This window comes from Podarcis gaigeae, assembly GCF_964106915.1.
Source record: "Podarcis gaigeae genome assembly, chromosome: 7".
NCBI classification, from domain to species: domain Eukaryota; kingdom Metazoa; phylum Chordata; class Lepidosauria; order Squamata; family Lacertidae; genus Podarcis; species Podarcis gaigeae.
The window spans coordinates 11,639,629-11,663,974 of NC_139683.1; the positions used below are offsets into that span (position 1 = coordinate 11,639,629).

Consider the following 24,346-nt stretch of genomic DNA (forward strand, 5'->3'; position numbering starts at 1 on the left):
GGCTATTAGTCTGATCCAGCAGAGCTCTTCTCATGAAGTGATAATGTAGACAACATTTAAGGAGAAGTCATAGATCAATAGTGGAGTACCAGTTCACATGCAAAAGATTCCAGGTTCAAATCTTTCATGTCTCTTGTGAACGGTTCTGAGATAGCAGATGGTGGGAGACTTTGGGGAGCTGCTGTTACTCAGAGTAAGCAGCGTGGCTGTGTGTGAAATAGCCTGGCCCAGCATAAGGCAACTGCAGTTCCTATCTCTAATGCACATCTCATTGAGTGTGTGGAATAAACACACCTGATACACATGGGCTGGAATGTGCTGTCTCAAGTAGGGTCAAGGCTCTCCCACATTGCTTCCGTGACTCACCACCTTTTGCCCACCATTTGTGGTCTTAATGGTGATGGCTCACTCCCCCTTGCTGTTGGCCCGCTCTTTGAATTGGCTTCATCCACAACGTATAGCCAAATCGCATTGGCTGTGCGTTGTCATGAAGCCAAGTCAGAGTGAGCAGAATGTTCTGATGGCTCCTTGCTTGTGAAATGCTCTCCTCAAGGACACATCTTAATCTATGTTTAGGCTCCAGGCAAAAGCTTTCTTTTTTCCTGGGGCTTTTGGCCCTTGATTGGAAGGGGTTTGAGGTCTTGTGGCACCTTTTATTGGGGTGGGATCTGCAAGGCCTGTACAGATGTTTGGGGGCGGTGGTTATTGGTTTGTTTGTTATAATTGGTTTGAGTGCTTGTATTGCTTTTGTAAGGTGCTTTGGGTCCCTTTTGTGATGAAAGCAACATCATGATGATTATTGCAATTATTAGTTGAAGGCGATCAGAGCAAGCAGTATAATAAGCGGGAGACTTTGCCCTTGTTCACAGGGTCCCCCCACCCTGGCCAAAGAAAGAAGCTTAGATGGAACCCAGATTAACTACCAAATGGCTGTCATGATAACAGGTGGGATGATTTTACAGGGACTTTGTGTACATTGTAAGCATTCCTTAGAATTGCTTCGGGGGAACTATATAGCTGAACTCAGAGAATCCTAGAGTTGGAAGGGAATCCCAAGGATCCTCTAGTCCAGGCATGGCCAAGCGTGGCCCTCCAGCTGTTTTGGGACTACAATTCCCATCATCCCTGACCACTGGTCCTGTTAGCTAGGGATGATGGGAGTTGTAGTCCCATAACAGCTGGAGGGCCAGGTTTGGCCATGCCTGCTGTAGTCTAACCCTCTGCAATGCAGGAATCTCAGCTAAAGTATCCATGACAGATGGCCATCCAGCCTTTGCTTAAACACCTCCAGTGAAGGACAGTTCACAACCTCCTAAGGGAGGCTGTTCCACTGTCAAACAACTCTTACTATCAGAAAGTTTTTTTCTGTATGTTTAGTTGGAATCTACTTGCAACCTCAAGCCTTGGTTTGAGCCCTACCCTCCGGAGCGAGAGAAAACAATTTGGTTCCCCCTTCCATGTGACAGTCCTTGAGATATTTGAAGATGGCTATCATATCTCCTCTCAGCCTCCTCTTTTCCAGGCTAAACATACCCAGCTCCTTCAACCGCTCCTCATAAGGCTTGAAATATGGTGGTACCCATTGGGTTTAGGCTAAATCCCGGTTGACCAACAGCTTCCTTGGACATTGTAAATCGAGGCTGCTTGTATCTGCATATGTCCCATCTGTTTCTCGGTCTCATTAGGGCTGGGCAGGGAAAACTTCAGGCTTAGGGCCAAATACTACATCTAGCAACCCCCCTCCCCCGCCATGCCCCTCATGCTAGGCCACACCCCTTGCCTGCCCTGCTTTGCACTGCCATTGAGTATCTTTGCATGGCTGGAATGAGTCATTGCACTATGAAAATGCCGTTTCCTTGCCTGCATGGTGGACAAGAGAGATTTGGGAGTGTGTGTGGAAGCTGGCCTATTGTACAAAAGTATAATTCATGTTTGTTGCTCTTCCCGCTTTTGCCTATGGTCCTGCCACCAATGACACATTGGGCCCTTAAAGTTGCCCAGAAGGGAATCTGACCTTTAGCTGAATAGAATTTCCCCATCCTTTGGACTATGTAACAGAAGGGTTTCCAAAATGCATGCTATGGAAGAAGGAGACAGAGAACGGTTCTTCTCCCTCTCCCTTAGTGTTAGAACCCAGGGACCTCCCTCCAATGAAGCTGAATGTTGGAAGAGTCAGGGCAGACAAAAGAGGGCACACTTCTTCTTGCAACACCTTGTCAAACTATGGAACTTGCTCCCCAAGGAGGCAGTGATGGCCACCAGCTTGGATAGCTTTAAAAAAGGGATTGGACAAATTCATGGAGCGTAAGTCTATATCAGGGGCTATTAACCCTGATTGGCTATGCTTTGCCTCCACTGTTGCGGGCAGCATGTTTCTGAATTGGTGGAATCCAGAGGTGAGGAGAATGCTTCCAGTAGGAGTAGTCATCTTGTTGGCCTCTGTGAGAAGAGGATGCTGGGCTAGAAGGGCCACCGGCCTGATCCTACAGGCAGTCTTATAGTCTACCTGTTGGGAGCTGAGGGAAATGGAAAACAGGGTCAGGGAGAAGAATGGATGACGGCATGGGTGGGTGACTGGAACCCTGAATAGGATCAGTCTAAAGGTAAAGGTAAAGGGACCCCGACCATTAGGTCCAGTCGTGGCCGACTCTGGGGTTGCGGCGCTCATCTTGCTTTATTGGCCAAGAGAGCTGGCGTACAGCTTCTGGGTCATGTGGCCAGCAGGACTAAGCCACTTCTGGCGAACCAGAGCAGTGCACGGAAATGCCATTTACCTTCCTGCTGGAGTGGTACCTATTTATCTACTTGCACTTTGACGTGCTTTTGAACTTGTAGGTTGGCAGGAGCAGGGACTGAGCAACGGGAGCTCACCCCGTCATGGGGATTCAAACTGCTGACCTTCTGATCGGCAAGTCCTAGGCTCTGTGGTTGAACCCACAGCTGCAACAATTTGTTGCAGGTCTCACTTGTATACATAGATTGCCGAACCCTGGAAAACACTGGTTTCTGACTTTGTTGGACCACTGCCTGCATTCCTTCTTCAGCAGCCATTGCCTCAAGGCTTGTAGGATCTGAATTTTTAGCTGTCAAAAGATCCCTTGTGAAGGCTGTCTGCTTAAAGAAATTAAAGAGGAAAAGGTTAAAGTGCCTTAAGATACCAGTCTTTCTACCACATTTAAAAGATTGATGAGTCACTGCAGAAGAAGGTCAGCTTGAGTCGTCTTTCCCTCTTTGCTGGCTAGATCCGTAATGACACTATACCTCATTCTTGTTTCTGCTCATGCTTAGTCCTCCTCGTCCCAAACATCCACATGTCTAACACAATTGCTTTGTTACCTAGAGATCTTGCTTTGCCAACTGTGCCCCTTGCATCTCAGGCTTATGACTGGGAATAAGAAAACCCCACGAGTCATTGATGGAGGGAAATGTTGTTGTTGTTTAGTTGTTTAGTCGTGTCCGACTCTTCGTGACCCCATGGACCAGAGCACGCCAGGCACTCCTGTCTTCCACTGCCTCCCGCAGTTTGGTCAAACTCATGCTGGTAGCTTCGAGAACACTGTCCAACCGTCTTGTCCTCTGTCGTCCCCTTCTCCTTGTGCCCTCCATCTTTCCCAACATCAGGGTCTTTTACAGGGAGTCTTCTCTTCTCATGAGGTGGCCAAAGTATTGGAGCCTCAGCTTCACGATCTGTCCTTCCAGTGAGCACTCAGGGCTGATTTCCTTCAGAATGGAGAGGTTTGATCTTCTTGCAGTCCATGGGACTCTCAAGAGTCTCCTCCAACACCATAATTCAAAAGCATCAATTCTTTGGCGATCAGCCTTCTTTAGGGTCCAGTTCTCACTTTGATGCATCACTACAGGGAAAACCATAGCTTTAACTATATGGACCTTTGTTGGCACGGTGATGTCTCTGCTTTTGGAGGGAAATACCTCTGGCCTTTTGAGCATGACACCAGGGTTCTCTTTCTTCAAAACTTCTGTCTTACAGTTTTACAGTTTGTGTGTGTGTTCATTCTGAGCATATGCAGTTATTTTTAATTAATTTTTTGTACTCTCCCTCCATTTTAGCATGCTCCATGCCAATGTCATGATAGTAGCTGTAGTAGAGAACATACCTGTTAGCAGCTGTGCTCTTTGGCTCCACATGCTTCCCAGTTGCAATAAATCACATGGAAAAGTAACACACAGCTGCTATTCTTCCCATTGTGTGAAAACCCAGCTACAGCCTTCCTTATTTACTTATTACATTTGTATTCCCCCCTGTTGTCCGAGGGTGAAAAATATGGACTCCCCCCCATTTGTCCTCACAACAGCCCTGTGAGGTGGGTTCATAGGAACCAAAAATAATAATGCTGCCTTATACTGACCATTCATCCATCTAGCGCAGATCTCCCCAGGATTACAGACAAGCATCTTTCCGAAACTTACCTGGAGATGCCGGGTATTGAAATTGAGACCTTCTGCATGCAAAGCAGATACTTTACTGCTGATCTACAGCCCTTGAAAAGATTCAAGCTGCACCTTTTTCAGATGTTCTGCCAATGTGTATGATGGGAACTACAATTCCGTATATTCCCCCCACCCACAAACCCACACAAGAATTTGCTCAAAGGTGAAGATGCAGCACATACAATAGTACACATACAATGGTACGTAGAGGGCAGACCCTCGATGAGAGCAGAAACCATGAAAAAAAAATTTGTTAGATGCTTTCCTATCGTACACTAAGTAATACAATTCACTACCATTTAATGCGTGGGGACTGATAGACTGGGGAGTTGGGTCTATGAGCAGCTTTGGCCATGATAACCAAAATAAGTCTCCATGTTCAGAGAGAGTGTAGCTTTAAATATCAATGGCTGGAAGGAAGGGACAAAGACTGGAGGAAAAGTTCCATAGATTCTCGGTCCACCAGAGACTGCCTCTGAGAACAGAATTAGGGTAGCTCCTTACTCGCTGCAATGCGTCCTTCAGAAAGGATGTTGGTTTGCATGAAATTGGCACGTGCTAATTTTATACACGGAGATGCAGATTTAGAAACAATGGCTATTATTGAAATAGAAATATGATGCATCTCACTGTGGTGGGAAGATGGTGACCAGGTGGCCTTTCTGCCTGCTCAGCCTTCTATCCTGGTGAGCAGGTGGGCACCTGGATGACTTTGAGGACCCTGTTGATGCCCCTTCATAGAATTCTGTATCTCTTTAAACAAGACGTGGACTGGAAAGCTCTCTGTAAAGTGACCACGTGGTACAGGATGCTGAACTTGATGGCATCATTTTTTGAACCAGCAGGACACTATGTGTTTATATAGGTAATAGAGCTAGTGTGGTGTAGTGGTTAAGAGTGGTAGACTTGTAGTCTGGTGAACCGGGTTCACATCTCCACTCCTCCACATGCAGCTGCTGGGTGACCTTGGGCTAGTCACACTTCTCTCAGCCCCACTCACCTCACAGAGTGTTTGTTGTGGGGGAGGAAGGGAAAGGAGAATGTTAGCCGCTTTGAGACTCCTGAAGGGGAGTGATAAAGCGGGATATCAAATCTAAATCCAAACTCTCATGTCTGAGATTCAGCTTCAAATACATATATTGTAGCAATTTATCTTTTTAATGCTACTACTGTAATAATTTTTAAATGTATGGTGTGTGTGTGTGTGTGTGTGTGTGTGTGTGTGTGTGTTCTGTAATAGCAGCATTCATATGCTGAAACCCTACACACACTTGTTTAGGAGTAGGTCCTCAGTGCTAGACTTACATCTGAGCAGTAGAGATAGATATGGCTGTGGTGATAAGTATGAAATTGATAAGTATACATGAATTCTGTACAAAAAAAATTCCTTCCAGTAGCACCTTAAAGACCAACTAAGTCAGTTCTTGGTATGAGCTTTCGTGTGCATGCACACTTCTTCAGATACACTGAAACAGAAGTTTCCAGACCCTTCTATATAGTGAGAAGGTGGGGAGGGGTATTACCCACCTTCTCACTATATCGAAGGGTCTGGAAACTTCTGTTTCAGTGTATCTGAAGAAGTGTGCATGCACACGAAAGCTCATACCAAGAACTGACTTAGTTGGTCTTTAAGGTGCTACTGGAAGGAATTTTTTTTGTTTTGACTATGGCAGACCAACACGGCTACCTATCTGTAAATGAATTCTGTAGACCTGGTTCATCGTGCACTGTCAAATCCCCAAACCAGAGTGCCTTACTGTGAACACAGCCCTGTGAACGAAGTAATGTTTGAATGGCTGGGACCCCACATCTTCCTAGAAAATATTATTGTAAATGGGGGAGGAGAAACTCGGATCTCTGTGTACAAGCAAATTCCAACTGGGCAGCCATGCAAACTTGCTGGTTTATACATTTCCCGTTCCATATGGCTGTAGCTACAATAGCAATCCATGTGGAGACTTCAGCACAAGGGTCACCAACCTGGTGCTCCTGGGTGAAGTGGTGCCAATGAGGTTCTCCCCTGTTGCCCATGAAGCACCTGAGCCCTTTCCCACTTCCTCCATGATCATGAGATGGTCTGAGGGTTATCACCTTGTTCTCCCTTGATCCAGGTTCAATCCCCAGCATCTCCAGGTAAGGCTGGGAAAAGACTGCTTTCAGAAATGCTGGAGAGCTGTTGTTAGTGCAGACAACACCAAGCTAGATGTTGTCTTATTCCAAAAGGAATAAGAACATAGGTAGCTTCCTTATACCAGGTCAGACCATATATTCCATGCAGCACATGATCTTTCCCCACTCCCCTGCTTTGGAAATTGTTTTGATGGGTTTGACTTGTTATTGGATGATGCACATTTGTATTCCTTCAAAAATTATTAACAGCAAATAATAATAATAATAGATGGACAGATGACTGATGGATGAATGGAATTGCCAGCTTCAAAACCCATTGAAAACATGCCATCAAAGCAGTTCTGCCTATTTTACTTGTGTGGATTTTGTGGTTCGGACCTTTACATTTAAAACCTTGGGGGTGAATGAATTGCATGGGATGCTGTCATTAAAAAAAAAGCAGCAGCAAAAAATAAAAAATAAAATAAAGATTGCATTTTTAATCCAAAGGGGACTAGCAAGTTTATTCTTTTTGCATGTGCTTTCCCCTAGACTCTGGCTGCCCTAACAAGAAATTCAATAAATCTGCTTCCAAACCATCTTGCACAAGCTTTGCATGTCCAGTCTGGGCCCGAGGAAATTAACAAGCGAATAGAGCACACCATCGACTTGCGGAGTGGCGATAAATTGCGAAGAGAGCATATCAAGCCTTTCTCCCTGATGTTTAAAGACTCTAGCCTGGAGCATAAGGTAGCTGGGTCTTGATAGATGCTTTTTTCTTTTCGTTTTTTGCCAACTCAAAACTGTCTTGGAATTAGTGAATAAGATGACATTGCTTTGGGTTTTCTTTTCTGATTTTTCTCTCTCCCTGCCCTCTCCCCCAGAGTGATCTGAGAGCAATTCAAAAGCACTGCATTTCTTGTAGTTGCATAAGTGTGATGACTCAGTTTAAGAGCCAGGAAATCCCTTCTGGAAGAAGTGACTAAGCTTTGCAAGACAACCAAGGCACTGTGATATAAAAAAGGGGGGAGGAGGGACAAAGATTGGCTTAAACCAACCAACCAACCAACCAACAAACAAATCTCTGCTTTTCTGCTCTAAAGTCAGGAGACACCTTTATTGTAACAATGTGCTAAGGGGTTTTGTGACAGCTGGCTGCCTAGGAATGTTCACCAACAGTCAATGGGCCATAACCATATATTTACCACAAATGTATGAAACTGTAGTCTGGTGGCCATTTTTAAAGGGTGGAGAGAGGATTCAGAACCCTCTTTTGGAAGGGTGAGCAGGAGCATAAAAGCAAAGAGGCATTGCAAATAAGCCACTTGAGAATTATTTCAGATATTAATATTGTGCAGCTTAAAGCAACAGGATGCATAAAAACAGACTCCTTTGGGGAATAAAACATTGTCAAGGCCCATAATTTTGATTAACGCTTTACTTGCAGAGCTTTCTTCAAAACAGGACGAGTAAATGGTACATGCAAAATATGCATAAGATCATGTACAAGTCCAACACAGGCTCAGCTTCTTATAAAATATGAAATACTCCCAGCAGATGTAAAATCAGAGGTCTGTCTCTCCCTACTGCTTCCATTTTGACTGGAGTTGTATTCACTCACTGGGGATGGTCGTTTACACATCCTGACTTCCACAAACCCAAGGAATGAAGATTCAACCACCACCGTTCCATGGTCGCAAATTTGCAATTCAATAGCCTCCCATATGATCTGAGGTTAAACACTCACATGTTAGCTACTAGAAAACAACAACAGTTAATTATCAACCCATCAAGGAGTTCAGAGACCACTTAGTATAATCCAGTGGAATTTTCCCATGTTAAACATTGAGTAATTCACATTTAGGCATTCCCCATTTCAGCGTCAATTAATCAATTATACTCAACAAGTATATGATTTAAAGCTGGGAAATGACAGGCCCTCCTTACTTGGTGATAATCAGCTCCTGATTTGGGGAAGTGCCCTGATGATTTGGGAAAGGGCTGTGATTCAGTGGTTAGAGCACATGCTTTACATGCAAAAAAGATCTCTGGCTTCTCTAGATAAGGCCTGAATCCTTGGAGAACCATGTCCAGTCAGTGTGGGCAATACAGAACTAGATGGACCAATAGTATGACTGGGTATAAGGCAGTTCTCTATGTTCTTAATGCCCCCTCTGAGCCATTACCCCAAAGTCTTTATGTTAGGGTCCTAAGTGCTGAGTAAATCACTACAGTCTGTTAAATACATTTTCCCCCCAGTGCGCGTTCCCAGCTGAGTAAATGAGTCTTTACCACACATGTGCATTTATTGGGTTTTGGGTAGGGTTTTAATGTTGTTTTAAATGTATCTGTTGGGTTTGTATTTTTAACAATTTGTAATACAGCGGTACCTCGGTTTAAGAACAGCCCTGTTTACGAACTATTCAGTTTACGAACTCCGCAAAACCGGAAGTAGTGTCCCGGTTTGAAAACTTTACCTCGGTCTAAGAACAGAATCCGAACAGTGGAAGGGCATCGGCAGTGGGAGGCCTCATTAGGGAAAGCACACCTTGGTTTCAGAACGGTTTCAGTTTAAGAACGAACTTCCGGAATGGATTAAGTTTGTAAACCGAGGTACCACTGTACTTGTATGTGCAAATCTCCTTGAGGTGGTGGTTTAGAAGGTGATGAATAAATCACCTGTAATGGTGATAATAATAAAAGGGCAATGCAGATTGAGTGTGACAGCCTATGACGCAAATTACAGAATTTTAATTCTTAGATGAAGATTTTGTGGAATGGTTGCTTTTGCACTGCAACTTTCAGAATTTTGTCTATATGCCAATAAAAGTTTGAGATTGAAATGACAGGCCCTAGCTCTAGGAATAGGAGGAACTATGTCATCGAGGTCAGGAGAATGAGGAAAAATTGATTTTATCCAAGGAGGTGACTCAATTCCAAAAGCTTAATAAGGAGTCCAAAATTACAGGCAGGCTAGACTTGAGAAAGATATTTGAAACAGGATTATAATATATATATATTTCTCTATTTTATTGTAAACTTCTTCTCATTAATGAATTGTTGTTCCAGTCCTCTGCCTCTCATCACTCCTTCCCGTGATTAGTATATAGAACTGTGTGTTGTGTATGATGTTGGGTCTATTTTGCTGGCAGATTATTAGAATCCCAAGCTAGGAGCAATGGGGATAGGGTGATATCCAACAATGGTCATACGTGGACTCAGGCCTGTTTATTTCAGTGGGTAGGGCTTAGTTTGAATGTGGTGCTTCCGTGACTGTATGCTGAGCCTAGGAGTTTGCTTTTTAGTAGCGGAACTGGATGAAGCTCACAATCCTTTCACACCAGAGCATCTTTCTCCAGGCCTTGCTCCAAACATGAATGCCTCCTAGCATGAGAAGCAACACACCTTTAATTTAGGGCTTGTGAGACTGATGTAGGGAGACTCATAGAGTTGCATCTCCCCCATCGCTTGCCCAAGCATCTTCCAGCTGAACACAGCTCCCATTGGCTTCGGTGGGGGTTTCCGATACGCGTTCCTTGTCGGAAGGCGTCTCACTCTCCACGGTCGGAAGTGCCCCCTGCCCACTTAATCCCATTATTTTCCGAAATACTGGAAACAAGCTGAATAGGGAAAGCAACCTTGAAGAAAATCAAATAACGGCGCTTTCTTTTCTTCTTCTTCTTTTCGGGAAATGGATAATAACCGCAGACCTGCAAACATGTCAGCTCATCTAATTTCTCCGTTTCCTTGTATGACTGCAATTCAATTTGCAGTGGCCAGATCATAATGATGATACTTTTTTCTTTTCTTTTTTAAGAAGAAGGACAAACCGTAAATAGCAATTGAAAGCTTAGCTGGGTTAAATGTCTATAATAGAAGAGCTTTCTTGGGAGCCAAGTTATTTTGGCATCAGTCCAGTACTTGCCCATCAGAAAAGATAAGGCTTCAAACCACTTAATGCTGAACCACGTTGTAAACTGGCTGCATTAAGTTTTCATTGCCTAACAATGCTATTTTTTCCTAGGGGTGGGGAGTGCCTGTCCTAAGGTCACCAGCTTTCCCCCTCTAGCTTCTGTAGCTAAACAGGAGCCTGCTGGCACATAAAAAAATGCAGTTTTCTCTGGCACACCATATGTTTAAAGCACATCCAATGCACATGACTTCCCCCCCAAAGAAACCTAGGAACTGTAGTTTATTAAGGAAGCTAGGAATTGAACCCCCGTAAGGAAGAAAACTGCAGTTCCCAGGATTCTTCAGGGCAGGGGAAAGTCACGTTTTTTATATGTGCATTGGATCTGCCCAAAGAGCTAAATGGTGGGGGAAGCATCTCCTAGTCAATTTATATGCACCACAGCCAGGAAAAAGTTTGTTCCCCTAGCTCTGGGGGTGGGGATATTGTATCCTTCTTGAGGCTGTTGGACAACAGTTCCCATGATTCCTGGGTTATTCACCCTAACCTGCACAAATGGAAACCCAGCCAGATGGGCGGGGTACAAATAATAAATTGTTGTTGTTGTTGTTGTTGTTGTTGTTGTTGTTGTTGTTGTTATTATTAACCATTGTTCAGAGAGGATGGGAGCTGGGTTCTCCCTTCACTCTCAGACTAGGTAAAGGTAAAGGTACCCCTGACCATTAGGTCCAGTCGTGGACGACTCTGGGGTTGCGGCGCTCATCTTGCTTTATAGGCCAAGGGAGCCAGTGTTTGTCTGTAGACAGCTTTCGGGTCATGTGGACAGCATAACTAAGCGGCATCTGGCAAACCAGAGCAGCACACGGAAATGCCGTTTACCTTTCCACCGGAGCAGTACCTATTTATCTACTTGCACTTTGATGTGCTTTCGAACTGCTAGGTTGGCAGGAGCAGGGACCGAGCAATGGGAGCTCACCCCATCACAGGGATTCGAACGCCGACCTTCTGATTGGCTAGCCCTAGGCTCTGCGGTTTAACCCACAGCGCCACCCGTGTCCCAGTGTATTACAGTGCATTATAGTGCAGTGTATTACAATGCAGCAAAACAATTGCTATTAAAATTATGTCTGGCCCTCCAAAGGTTGCCACTCAGCCATAAAATTAGATTTCTGTCTAATCTTTTGGTTGTCCCTTCATGCACTGGCTCTAGTTAGTTGGCTGAACTTTACTATTTGACAGAATTTGTTTCCTTACACCTTGGGATCTTAGAGATTTTTCCCGTTCCAGCATAGCAGCTGCCACTAAAACAGAGGTCATCATTCAGTGTGTTTGGGGTATGTTAACACGATTAATTTCCCAACAGCGATGGGTTTTTGTTGTTGTTTTGTTGTTTTCCTAATAATCATTCATGAACAGCCATCTGAATATTTATAGATTCTATATTTATTGTCTTTATGTACTACCTTCCTGTGAAGGTACCCAAGGCAGTTTGCAATTTAAACACTGCGTAGGATTATGATGTGCCAGAGATTTTATTGTAGAATTATGAACTGTGTACAGAAAGTAGGTGCAGGTATCACCCATCCATCTCTCAGAACATTTAGAGTGTTGCGTCGGGTACCCATATATCCTACTGGGAACAGCTGTTTCTCAAAAGCATCCTCTATTTGAAGGTCCATAATTATTTTAAAGATAAAGAATACAAAGCAGGAGAGTTGCCCATCAATAGCATGTGGAAGATGGAGTGAATAGAGACACTCGTCATTTGGTTGTAGCCTTCCCCACTTGGTGAATGGGTTGTATCCATCGCTAGCAAGGATTTCTGCTTGCCCAACAGAATTCTCACCCTCTCCTCACCCCACCCCTAAATCTGTTCTGGGGGTTCCCCCAGCCCTCCAGAGCAGATTGGGGGAAGGAACAGAGTGCAGAAGAGGAGGGGAAGTCCCATTGCACTGATGGGGCGTCTGAGTTGGATACCACTCATTGTACTTCTATATAACTTATGCTAATTATTTCAAAATGTTATGCAAATCTGCCTCCTCCTTCGTCCCCTTTTTTGATGTTGATGAAAGTGGCGTTTCACAAATGTAGGGTCATCTGGTGCAACTTATTGCCAGTAGGTTTAGGACAGGTGAAAAGAAGCATTGCACATAACACATGGTTAATGTATTGAATTCATTGCCACAAGGTATGGAAATTACTAGTAGCTGAGATACCTTGTGCAGGAGGAGGACTTTTGGACAGGTTCATGATGGTTTGGTAGTTAGACAAAAGCTTCACACTCTGAAGTGGCATCATGCTGAAAGCCAGTTGACAAACACAAGAGAGTCTTAGAAGCATAGAAAGGTTCCTTACTTGGAGCCAAACCACTGGTCCATGTAGCTTAGTATTGCCTACCATACTGTCTAGCAGTGGCTCTCCAGGGTTTTAGACTGCAGATATTCCTAGCCCAATCTGGATATGCCAGGAATGGAACCTGCAGAGCTTCTGCATGCAGAGCCAATATTTTGCCACTGAGCTAATAGTCCTTCTTCTGTTCATGCCCTGACTTGAGGTTTAATAACAGTTCTGTTCTGGTTTTGAAGGGTGCTTCTGATATGGATCCGTGTTTTCTGTGTTTTCTAGATATTGTATATCATCTAGATAGTTTTGATAAGTAAATAATTCAACAGTGAGTTGACTCCAGAGTAATCTAGGTCCCCTAGAAATCAATGTAAGAAGCTGGTCTCAAGTCATGCATTGTTTGTACCTATAGCCCTATAAACACAATCATTTAGAAGGATTATACTGGGGTGCAAGGAAGGTAGAGTGTACATGAATGTGCGCATTCTGACCCCTCATCCTCACACCCTCCGTATACTCAAAAGTACTGCAGGGCAAGATTCTGCACTTGTGGAGGCTCCTAGATGTTTTGGAACCTCTGTAGACCATCCCTGATGAACACAGAGAAGGTGGCAGGGATGAGGGGTGGAGATACCATGATTTAACTTGCACAGATGAGAGTCTGAAGAGGATCCATATTTGGAACCAAACCAATGTTGGAAACAGAAATTTTAACATAGGTGTACTCCAGTCCAATCCATTAGGACCAGAACCTGTCCAGTCCTCAGCCCTGAGGCTGAGGAGCAAATAAAACACCTAGTACACAACACCAACCCAGCTGTTCCTGCTTCCAAGCCTGGGCCATCTTTCTGAAAAGGCCTTAGAGTTCTAAATCCTTACCTCCCCCATGGCCCAAGTTTGACAGATGGGTGGAGCTGTCCACCTGTCAGTCGCTGGATATCACAATGACATCAAGTGACCCACTTTTGTCCGTGCACATGATCAGTTGATCTTTGGGGCTCGCAAAGTGTTGAAGATACAAGCCCCAGCAATCAACTGATCATAGAATCATAGAATGGTCGAGTTGGAAAGGACCCTGAGAGTCATCTCGTTTGACTCCCTGCAATGCAGGAATCTCAGCTAAGCCACCCATGACAGATGGCCATCCAACCTCTGCTTCAAAACCTCCAAGGAAGGAGAGTCCACAACCTCCCAAGGTGGTCAGGGCTTGCATAGCTCCACCTGTGGCACTTTGCCACAGCTATCAGCTGTTTGCCAACCCCCTTTGGCCTCAGGTGTGGGGCAGGTGGGCCCTGCTCAAAACCAAAACAACCTGGTAGGATGCCTGGCAGGCCTAATTCAGCTCAGCCTGGAAGGTTTAAAAACTATTTTTTCCAAGACTGGGTCAAGTTGGGATAATGTGACCCAACATGAAATGTAAGTTACAGAAGTCCAAAGCAGAGGACTTCCAGATCATATTGTAACTCACTCTACGTGGGGCTGCCCTTGAGACTGACCCAGAAACTCCAGCGGGTGCAGAATGCCGCAGCGAGACTCCTTACGGGGTCTTCGCTGCGAGATCACATTCACCCGGTACTATACCAGCTGCACTGGCTCCCGGTGGAGTACAGGATCAGGTTTAAGGTGCTGGTTTTAACCTTTAAAGCCCTATACGGCCTAGGACCCTCGTACCTACGGGACCGCCTCTCCTGGTATGCCCCACAGAGAAACCTACGGTCTGCAAATAATAACATCCTCAAGGTCCCAGGCCACAGAGAGGTTAGGCTGGCTTCAACTAGAGCCAGGGCCTTCTCGGCTGCGGCTCCAATCTGGTGGAACGCTCTGTCACAAGAGACTAGGGCCCTGCGGGACCTGACATCTTTCCGCAGGGCCTGCAAGACAGAGTTGTTCCACCAGGCCTTTGGTCAGGGCACAGCCTGACTCCCTCCTCTGGCAACCTGCACAGAATTTTGCTTAATCGGTTGCCATCAATTTGATTTTAATTAATTTTTATAATGAAATATTTTTAGAATGTGTGATTATTTGACTGTTTGATTATTTGATTGTTGTTAGCCGCCCTGAGCCCGGCTTCGGCTGGGGAGAGCGGGATATAAATAAAATTTATTATTATTATTATTATTATTATTATTATTATTATTATCAGTCGCTGCTGCCATCAGGTAGTGTTCAAGTCAGGCAGATCGATCATAGAAAAGAGTACCAGTGTCGGATTTATGTATAAGCTAAACAAGCTATATCTTGGGGCCCCACTCTCTTGGGAGCCCCAAAAAAATTTAAAGAAAAAAAACACTGAATGTACATTTCCAAAATATAAGATAAAAAAACTAATAAAATAAAACCTACATACAGCAACAGTGTTTTGTGTTGTGTAAGCTACTATGATGTAATTTATGGGCCACACCTGCTAGCCTGCTCCCAAAAATATCACTGGTTTGCTCATTTCTATATATAGGGTGCCTACATTCTGCATGTGTGAATGGCTTTAGATACCTGTTAGGTCCATAAATTACTATATAGCATATATTCAACACAAGAAACAGCGACAATTAGTTGTTGACAAAGGACAGCTGGACATATAAAGGGCCCCATTACCTTCAGTAGCTTAGGGCCTCATCAAACCTAAATCCATACCTGGTAAGCCCCCTTTACCTGTTGGAGTGAATCACCTCCATTTGCTCTAGAAGCTACCTATCTTCTGAAGGAAGGGGTCAAACACATGCCTCACACACAGAAGGTACAATCCTGAGCTCCCTGCATTCCAGTGAGCAGTGGCTGCATCACGTAAGCTCAAACACATACACCCCTCTGCTCTCTAGATACCTCACCAAATGGATTCCCTCCTTGCTGCTCATTTTGCGTTCGATCCATCAACCCCGGCCTTTTGGCTGCAGAATCTTCCTCTGGCTTAAGTGGTAGAAGTTGCCTTTTCAAAAAACATCTTTAATGTGACTCATTATATGAAAAGAAAAAAGCAGGCGAGGAAAAGTTCGTTGCAAGATGGAGCGGTCGGCTTTTGCTTCCCTGGTGACGGTGATTTACAATCTCTTCCACTGCATATTTCTTCTGAGGGGATTTTTCTATATATATAATTCCTTTTAAAAAAAAAAAAAAAATCTCACCCTAGGAAGCTAATTAATTTACCGGATCGCCTTGCTAATTTCCCAGAAGCCTCGCAAAGCTGTCTTGCTCTCTTCGCAGAGCTGTCAAAGCAGACTAAAGTTATTTCTTTCCCCTCTGTGTTCCCTTTTCTATTGCAGTATTCCCAAATGAGGGACGAAGTGTTCAAGTCGAATTTGGTGTGTGCGTTCATGGTCCTCGTCTTTATCACAGCGATCCAAAGCTTGCTTCCTTCTTCGAGGTAAAGGCAGAGACTTCTCTTGAACGGTATTGCAGGCAGCCATCTGACTAGTTTCAGGCCTCATATGCACAGTACATTTGAAGGAGTATCGTTCCATTTTAAACAGTGATGGCTTCCCCAAAGCATCCTGGGAAATGTAATTTGTTAAGGGTGCTGGGAGTTGCGTGGTGGGTTTCCCCCTCCCACCAGTAGAAATAAAGACACTGGACGACATTATTTAGGTTAATGGGCTAAAATTGGCCACAACTTTATTGGTTACAGGTGATGAGCGGTATTGGCTTAGGCATTGCTCCTAATCAACTATCCAGCTTCAGTCTGTCTGCTTGAGAGGCCGGGAAGGGTTAACACCAGCAGGGGAAGCCCTGCTGATGCACATCAACTAGGAACTCCCCCGGGGTCACCACTCGGGGGCGTGCCTTGGGCCCTGGCCTCCATAGGCTTCGGACAGGGCCACACACCCCGGAGTCCTTTACCGGACTACCCTTCACTATCTGGGGGATGTGATGGCACTCCTCCTCCCCCATTCATCTACATAACAATACCCCTATCAATGCCTAACCGTCAAACCGTGGAAGTTGTGGCGATTTGCTACAAGGTAGGCGAAAAAAACAAATGGCTGTTGCCAATTTGCCAAGTGGAAAAATTCCTACCAGGCCCCTTAATGGCGACCAACCGAAGTCCATAGCAAGGTCAAAAGAACCTTGAAGGGTGGGTGGGGAATTCCCCAGCTGATCGGCGGCAAAAGAGGACCCTCCTCTGCCGCGCTTGCCCTTAAATGGGGGCAAGCCACCCCACCCCCCGAGCCAGCCGATTGGCTGGCCAGGGAATGACGCGACAGAGGATTCCCCTGGTTTCAACCACCGCACAAGTGTTGGGGGCAGGAAGCCCGCAACACCACCTCCTCCTTAGGTTGGAAGTGGCTTTGTTAGGAGATTCCCATCCTTCCGTTCACAGAGCTGCAATTCTCAGAGCTGTTCAGGAATCTATCCCTCTTTGGAGGGAACCTGTGAATCTCACTGGCAATTGCCTAGGGTTTATAATAAGAATGATTTATTATTTATCTGACCGGGTTGGTCCGGCCATTTTGGGTGGCTTCCAACAAATTAAAACACAATACAACATCAAACATTAAAAACTTCCCTGAACAGGGCTAAAAACAGTGTTTTTATTTGAGGAAAAATCAAAACAAATCCTCAGTAAACTGAATACAATTAGAACTAGCAATCTACTAAACCAGTGGTCCCCAATTAACTAAGTACCATGGACCTGTATCTCAAAAGCCTGACCATGGACTCCTGCTTTCTGTGGTAGTTTTTGTCGTGTGAATAGTGCCACCGTGCCTTCCAGCACATCCCAGCACAAAACCAGGCCATCCTCTCGTGTGAGTCACATGACTTGCAAGAGAACACAGCACCACAGTCTTGTTACGATATTGAAGCAATGCAGCTGCAAACTGCTAGCTTGAAAAGTAAACATGATGGGAATGTTGGGACTGCCCGTGGGAAACAGAGGGACAGTCAGTTCACAGTGCGAAGCACCGGAATTAGCTCAGAGTATAATATGAGCTCTTCCGTTTATTCCTGTCCAGGAAGTGTTTGTCACTACACTGCTGGAGCTTGAAGAGAGCAGTCATGTTTTTTGTAATGCTGCAAAGACAGGAATAAAGGCATGTAAATACGTTTCTGTCTATCTCTTTCCCCTGCCAGGGGGGCAGGAAAGAGGGGGGGTGTTCTTCTCACGTTTGAGAAGAATCGCCTATCGAGACCTCGCCTGGAACTTGCTGGGGAATGCAGCCAGGGAGGTCAACAGGGAATCATGCCTGTTGCCTTGGAGAGTTGCCAGTTTCTCCTGATAAAGGCTTGATTTCTGACAAGTCTCACACGAGGTATGTGCCTGGCCACTATCTCACGTGCTTTGGGGCACCATGCTCTCATCCAAGAGCAACGGGCCCGCAAAATGAGATGCCCCAGGCAGTTGACACATCTGTGCCACAGACCTCTGGGGTGGGTTTTGTGGACCCCCTGGGTTCTGCGGAATAATAATAATAATAAATCAAAGTGTTGGTGCTGACCTTTAGAGCCCTAAACAGCCTTGGTCCAGTAGACCTGAAGGAGTGTCTCCACCCCCATCGTTCTACCCAGACACTGAGGTCCAATGCTGAGGGCCTTCTGGTGGTTCCTTCGCTGTGAGAAGCCAAGTTACAGGGAACCAGGCAGGGGGCCTTCTCAGTGGTGGCACCCGCCCTGTGGAACACCCTCCCACCAGATGTCAAAGAGAACAACTACCAGACTTTCAGAAGACATCTGAAGGCAGCCCTGTTTAGGGAAGCTTTTAATGTTTGATGTATTACTGTATTTTAATACTTTGTTCGAAGCCACCCAGAGTGGCTGGGGAGGCCCAGCCAGATGTGCGGGATATAGGTAATAAATTATTATTAGTATTAGTATTTATACCCCGCCCTCCCCGGCCAGAGCTGGGCTCAGGGCAGCTAACACCAATTAAAATTACATTAAAACATAATGGGGGGAACAAACTAACAAACAAACAAAACCAGTTTATTAAAATATGGGTTAAAATACAATTTAAAATGCAGCCTCATTTTAATAAATCAAAACCATAAGGGGAGGGAAAACATAAGGGTCAGACTCAGTCCAAACCAAAGGCCAGGCGGAACATCTCTGTCTTGCAGGCCCTGCAGAAAGATGTCAAGTCCCGCACCAATTGAGAACCACTTGTCCTAAACCCGTTCCTCCAAATACCAGTTGCTGGGAATCAGAAGTGGCCAGAGTACTGTTGTGCTCATGTCCAGCTTCCAGGTTTCCCCCAGTCATTCCCCCAGGATGCTGGGCCAGATGGGTCATTGGCCTGACCCAGCAAACTCTCCTTAAATTCTTATTCCCGCCCAGCTATTTTCCTCTGCCCTCCACCCTCTTCCCTATCCCTCTTCCATCTTTTGCCTCCCATGCTCCCTTGAACTCCCTGCTCCCACATATCCCAAAATGGTGTCCTCCAAGCACTCTTCTTCTCCTTCCTCTTTCAAGACACCTCCGCATGGATTCTCACGATATCCTCTTTTTCCTCCCCTTCCTCAGGATGGTACCGATGATCGTCCAGTTTTCCATCCTGATTATGCTGCACTCGGCTCTCGTCTTAATCACAACCGCCGAGGATTATAAATGCTTGCCCCTCGTGCTCCGGAAAACGTGCTGCTGGATCAACGAGACTTACTTGGCCAGGAACGTCATCATCTTTGCCTCGATTATGATTAATTTCCTGGGAGCCATCATCAACATCGTAAGCCCCCAAGGGGGTCGAGAAGGGTCTGATGATGGGCAGGGGGCAGAGCAAGGCTGGGGGAGAGGAAGAAGATTTATGAATTATTTCAGCGGATAGCTTTTTGTTTTGTTTTTTCAGCCGCAGGACCTTCTAATGCATGTGTACAAGGGAGGATTTTAATGTTGTCACACAGACAAGTCAGAGCTGTCGAACATCAGGGGAAATCAGTCTGCTGTAGTGCGGGATTACATGGAGCCTGATTTGTCCCTTGCGAAGATAATCTTTTTTAAAAGAAAAAGAAAATCCTCCTGCTTTATTCTGCTCAGTATATGTTGCTATTTCCAGCTACATATAGACTCATACTGGAGGGCTGAATTAAAAAAAAAAATCCACTGAAAACAGTTCATGTCCGTGTGGAGATGGCAGTATCAAATCAGTAGCTCATGTACTGCTAGACTGTACTCTTTATAAAGATTTGAGGAGTGAGGTTATTCCTTACCCCTCTTCTACTATTCATATCAGGTTGCTTGTCCTTTCTTTTGGCAGATTAAGATAACCAAGCGACAGCAAAAACTGCAAATTTTTTAGCAGGGGCAATTAGAATGAGATCTATTATTTGATTAACTTTCTAACATTTTCTTTTTAAGAAAAGAAATCAAAAGAAAACCTATTGGCTCATATGTTTGATCTGCTGAAGGAACGTATATGAATTCTGTCATTTGTATTGAAGTAAAAGTATTTTGTAGGGATGCGGGTCGTCTAAACCACTGAGCCTCTTGGGCTTACCGATCAGAAGGTCGGCGGTTCGAATCCCCGCAACGGGGTGAGCTCCTGTTGTTCTGTCCCAGTTGCTGCCAACCTAATAATAATAATAATAATAATAATTTATTATTTATACCCCGCCCATCTGGCTGGGCCTCCCCAGCCACTCTGGGCGGCTTCCATAAAAACCAAAAATACAGTAAAATATCACATGTTAAAAATTTCCCTGAACAGGGCTGCCTTAAGATGTCTTCTGAATGTCAGGTAGTTGTTTATCGCTTTGACATCTGCTGGAAGGGCGTTCCACAGGGTGGGCGCCACTACCGAGAAGGCCCTCTGCCTGGTTCCCTGTAGCTTTGCTTCTCGCAATGAGGGAACCGCCAGAAGGCCCTCGGCGCTGGACCTCAGCATCCGGGCAGAATGATGGGGGTGGAGACGCTCCTTCAGGTATACTGGACCGAGGCCGTTTAGGGCTTTAAAGGTCAGCACCAACACTTTGAATTGTGCTCGGAAACATACTGGGAGCCAATGTAGGTCTTTCAAGACCGGTGTTATATGGTCTCGGCGGCCGCTCCCAGTCACCAGTCTAGCTGCCGCATTCTGGATTAGTTGTAGTTTCCGAGTCACCTTCAAAGGTAGCCCCACGTAGAGTGCATTGCAGTAGTCCAAGCGGGAGATAACCAGAGCATGCACCACTCTGGCGAGACAGTCCGCAGGCAGATAGGGTCTCAGCCTACGTACCAGATGGAGCTGGTAAACAGCTGCCCTGGACACAGATTTGACCTGTGCCTCCATGGACAGCTGTGAGTCCAAAATGACTCCCAGGCTGCGCACCTGGTCCTTCAGGGGTACAGTTACCCCATTCAAGACCAGGGAATCCTCCACATCTGCCTGCCTCCTGTCCCCCAGAAACAGTACTTCTGTCTTGTCAGGATTCAACCTCAATCTGTTAGCCGCCAACCTAGCAATTTGAAAGCACGCCAGTACAAGTAGATAAATAGGTACCACTGCGGCGGGAGGGTAAATGGCGTTTCCATGTGCTCTGGCTTCCATCACGGTGTCCCGTTGTGCCAGAAGCAGTTTAGTCATGCTGGCCACATGACCTGGAAAGCTGTCTGCGGACAAATGCCAGCTCCCTCGGCGTGAAAGCAAGATGAGCTCCGCACCCCATAGTCCCTTTGACTTGACTGAACAGTCCGGGGGTCCTTTACCTTTTTTAAAAAAAATAAAAATATGTATTTTGTACAGCTAACTGCTTAGCTCTATCCCTGGTATATTTTATCTTATTGCTACGTCTAGTGGCTAATGCAAATAAAGTACCAATCTATCTTCCAACTACATATAATCAGCTGTGATAATTTAGCTTCCCATAGACTAAGATGTATAAATATAACTCAAACTCAGATTTGACTAAATTAGCAAAGAGTCTTAATTCTTTGACACGTTCCTGTTTCTCAGACATCTAAACTGTTCATGACCAGGAAATTGGTTCTCACTGTTTCGTTCCGGAAGTTCTCCATCTTTTAGGTAAGCCATACAGTGGTACCTTGGTTTGCAACTGCTTTGGATTACAACTGTTTTGGATTACAACTACGTCAAACCCGGAAGTGTGTGTCCCCTTTTTTTTGGATTGTAATCCTCTTTTTTATTATTACAACCAATTTTGGGAGAGAGGCCCAACTGGCGAAAGCACGCCTTGGGTTACAACCTGTTTTGGTTTACAGCCGGACCTCTGGAACGGATTATGGTTATAAACCAAGGTACCACTGTATAGGCTTAGCTCCACAAACCCAAACAGGGTCTGCCTGGATAAAAGGGTTTATTACACATAAAATAATTAAAAACAGTTGAAGACAACAAAACCAGCGGATACAGTTAAGATAAAACTGAAACCCTAAGAAATGAACACTCGTGCTAATCACCTTGAAATGTTGGTGTAGAAGGCAATTAATAAATTAATTCTAATAGTAATATCATAGCAATCCTTTAATTCTCTTCCCACACCAATTCTGATTCATTACCCTGCTGGTGACACTCGCCCATTGTTCTTGGCCTGTGCTGTTCCCAGATTTTTTGCCGAAAACCTTATGAGAATTTTTATTTTACCTGCCATTTTAATATTTTTAATCTTGTCAGTGAGATTTGCTAGTGATGCTTCATTATTTTCTTAATTTGTTATTATTCTGTTGTAAGCTATTTTGTTGGGGAGGCAGGTGGTGCTGTGGGTTAAACCACAGAGCCTAGGACTTGCCGATCAGAAGGTCAGCGGTTCGAATCCCCGCAACGGGGTGAGCTCCTGTTGCTCGGTCTCTGCTCCTGCCCACCTAGCAGTTCGAAAGCACATCAAAGTGCAAGTAGATAAATAGGTACCGCTCTGGCGGGAACGTAAATGGCATTTCCATGCACTGCTCTGGTTCACCAGAAGCAGCTTAGTCATGCTGGCCACATGACCCGGAAGCTGTACGCCGGCTCCCTCGGCCAATAAAGCGAGATGAGCGCCGCAACCCCAGAGTTGGGCACAACTGGACCTAATGGTCAGGGGTCCCTTTATCTTTACTGTTTAAGCTACTTTGAGAAATTTTTGATAGGCAAAAACGGACCTATCAACTGAAACTCACATACACACACAAGATAATATCCCTTGTCAATGTTGAACCATTGATTTGAGTGAGTCTACTCTAACATCAGATGTTACCCAAAGCCAGTATTTAATCACCCTCATATGGTTGACGTATAAATGACTTGATTTTTTGCAATAAAAATTATTCTCCTTCTGTGTCCACAGCTATGGTGTGATTTTGACATACCGATGCCCTTTAAGAACCAGACTTTCAACTCTTCTGTGTATTTGACGGACCTTTGCTCCTACCCAGAGGTAATTCTGAGCGGACTGTTTTAGAAAGGCAGAGCATTTATTCACAACTAACCTTCCCGTTCCAAGGCTCCGCAAGAGAGTGCTTATGCAATAAAGACTGTCACTGCCAAGGCCTCCCCACCCCACCCCTCCAGTCACTGAAGTCAGCAACCACTTTGCATGCAGAATATCTCAGATAGGACTGGGAAATACGCCCCCTGGCTGAAATCCTGAAGAGCTGTTGTTAGTCGTTGAGCTACATCTAACTCGATCACATTGGTTGTTCTTGTTACAAATACAAACAATTCAGGGAGAAAGCTGGAGTAAATTAAGCCAGCATAAAGTTACAGTGGTACCTCGGGTTACAGACGCTTCAGGTTACAGACTCACCTAACCCAGAAATAATACCTCGGGTTAAGAACTTTGCTTCAGGATGAGAACAGAAATCGTGCTCTGGCAGTGCAGCGGCAGCGGGAAGCCCCATTAGCTAAAGTGGTGTCTCAGGTTATTTTTTTTTAAGAATAATTTTTTATTAACCGACCAATCACATCAAATCAAACCAAATTACATAAATTCCAAATTACACAACCAAATTTTAAATTTTTGTAGGGGGTACCCATATTTCAAGTTCCGAAGGGGATCCAATCAACTTCTTGCTTCTTACTGCTGTTTTAATGTCCACAAATCTAACCTTATGATGTTCACAGTACTATCCAGTCCTTTCTTATTGTTTTTCCACATCTCTTGTTGTTATTTTCATATATTTTTCCTTTCTCTTTGTGACCTCTGATAGTCTCCACAAGCTGGTTAGAACAGTTTGTAATCCTGCGTGGATATTATTATTTTTATCCAGTAGCCATATCCAGATGTTTTCCATATAACATCACTTCCATACATCAAAACAGTCTTAGTGTCATTAATCTTCACCAGTCTGCCTCCTTTCTCAAAACCTCTGAGTAGATTCACCAGGAATGCAGTCTGAAAATGAGTCTGTTCCTCCTCCCGGCTATAAATACTTTGCCAAGATGGCGACTCCAAATTAATTGCTGCGCCATTCCCAAAAGCTCTTATTGCTTCTCGGTCTCCATAAAGCATACTTTTGGTTAAAGTTTATCTCCACTCAGACCTTAATCATCCTGCTTGGGTCAGTTCAACCGACGATTCTAATGAGGAGGGGTTCTTGTAAATCACATAGAAGAAAAGTAAAAAAGGTCCCCCCCCCATTCAGTCCCGTGGTCAACATACCCCACCTTTGGTGTATCTTCATTGTAAAATATTCCTGTTT

At 44.9% G+C, this 24,346-nt stretch overlaps 1 protein-coding gene across 2 annotated transcripts in view; it reads left to right on the forward strand.

The window, feature by feature from the left end:
* Positions 1-24,346, forward strand: part of ADCY8 (adenylate cyclase 8) — a 137,116-nt gene that overhangs the window by 81,278 nt on the left and 31,492 nt on the right. The window contains exons 8-11 of one of the 2 annotated variants that reach the window (XM_083749011.1): positions 7,111-7,308; positions 16,069-16,169; positions 19,262-19,463; positions 22,993-23,082. In XM_083749011.1, coding sequence (XP_083605137.1) covers positions 7,111-7,308; positions 16,069-16,169; positions 19,262-19,463; positions 22,993-23,082 — 591 coding nt within the window. The remainder of the gene's footprint in view (positions 1-7,110; positions 7,309-16,068; positions 16,170-19,261; positions 19,464-22,992; positions 23,083-24,346) is intronic. The other variant, XM_083749012.1, reaches the window with a different exon arrangement.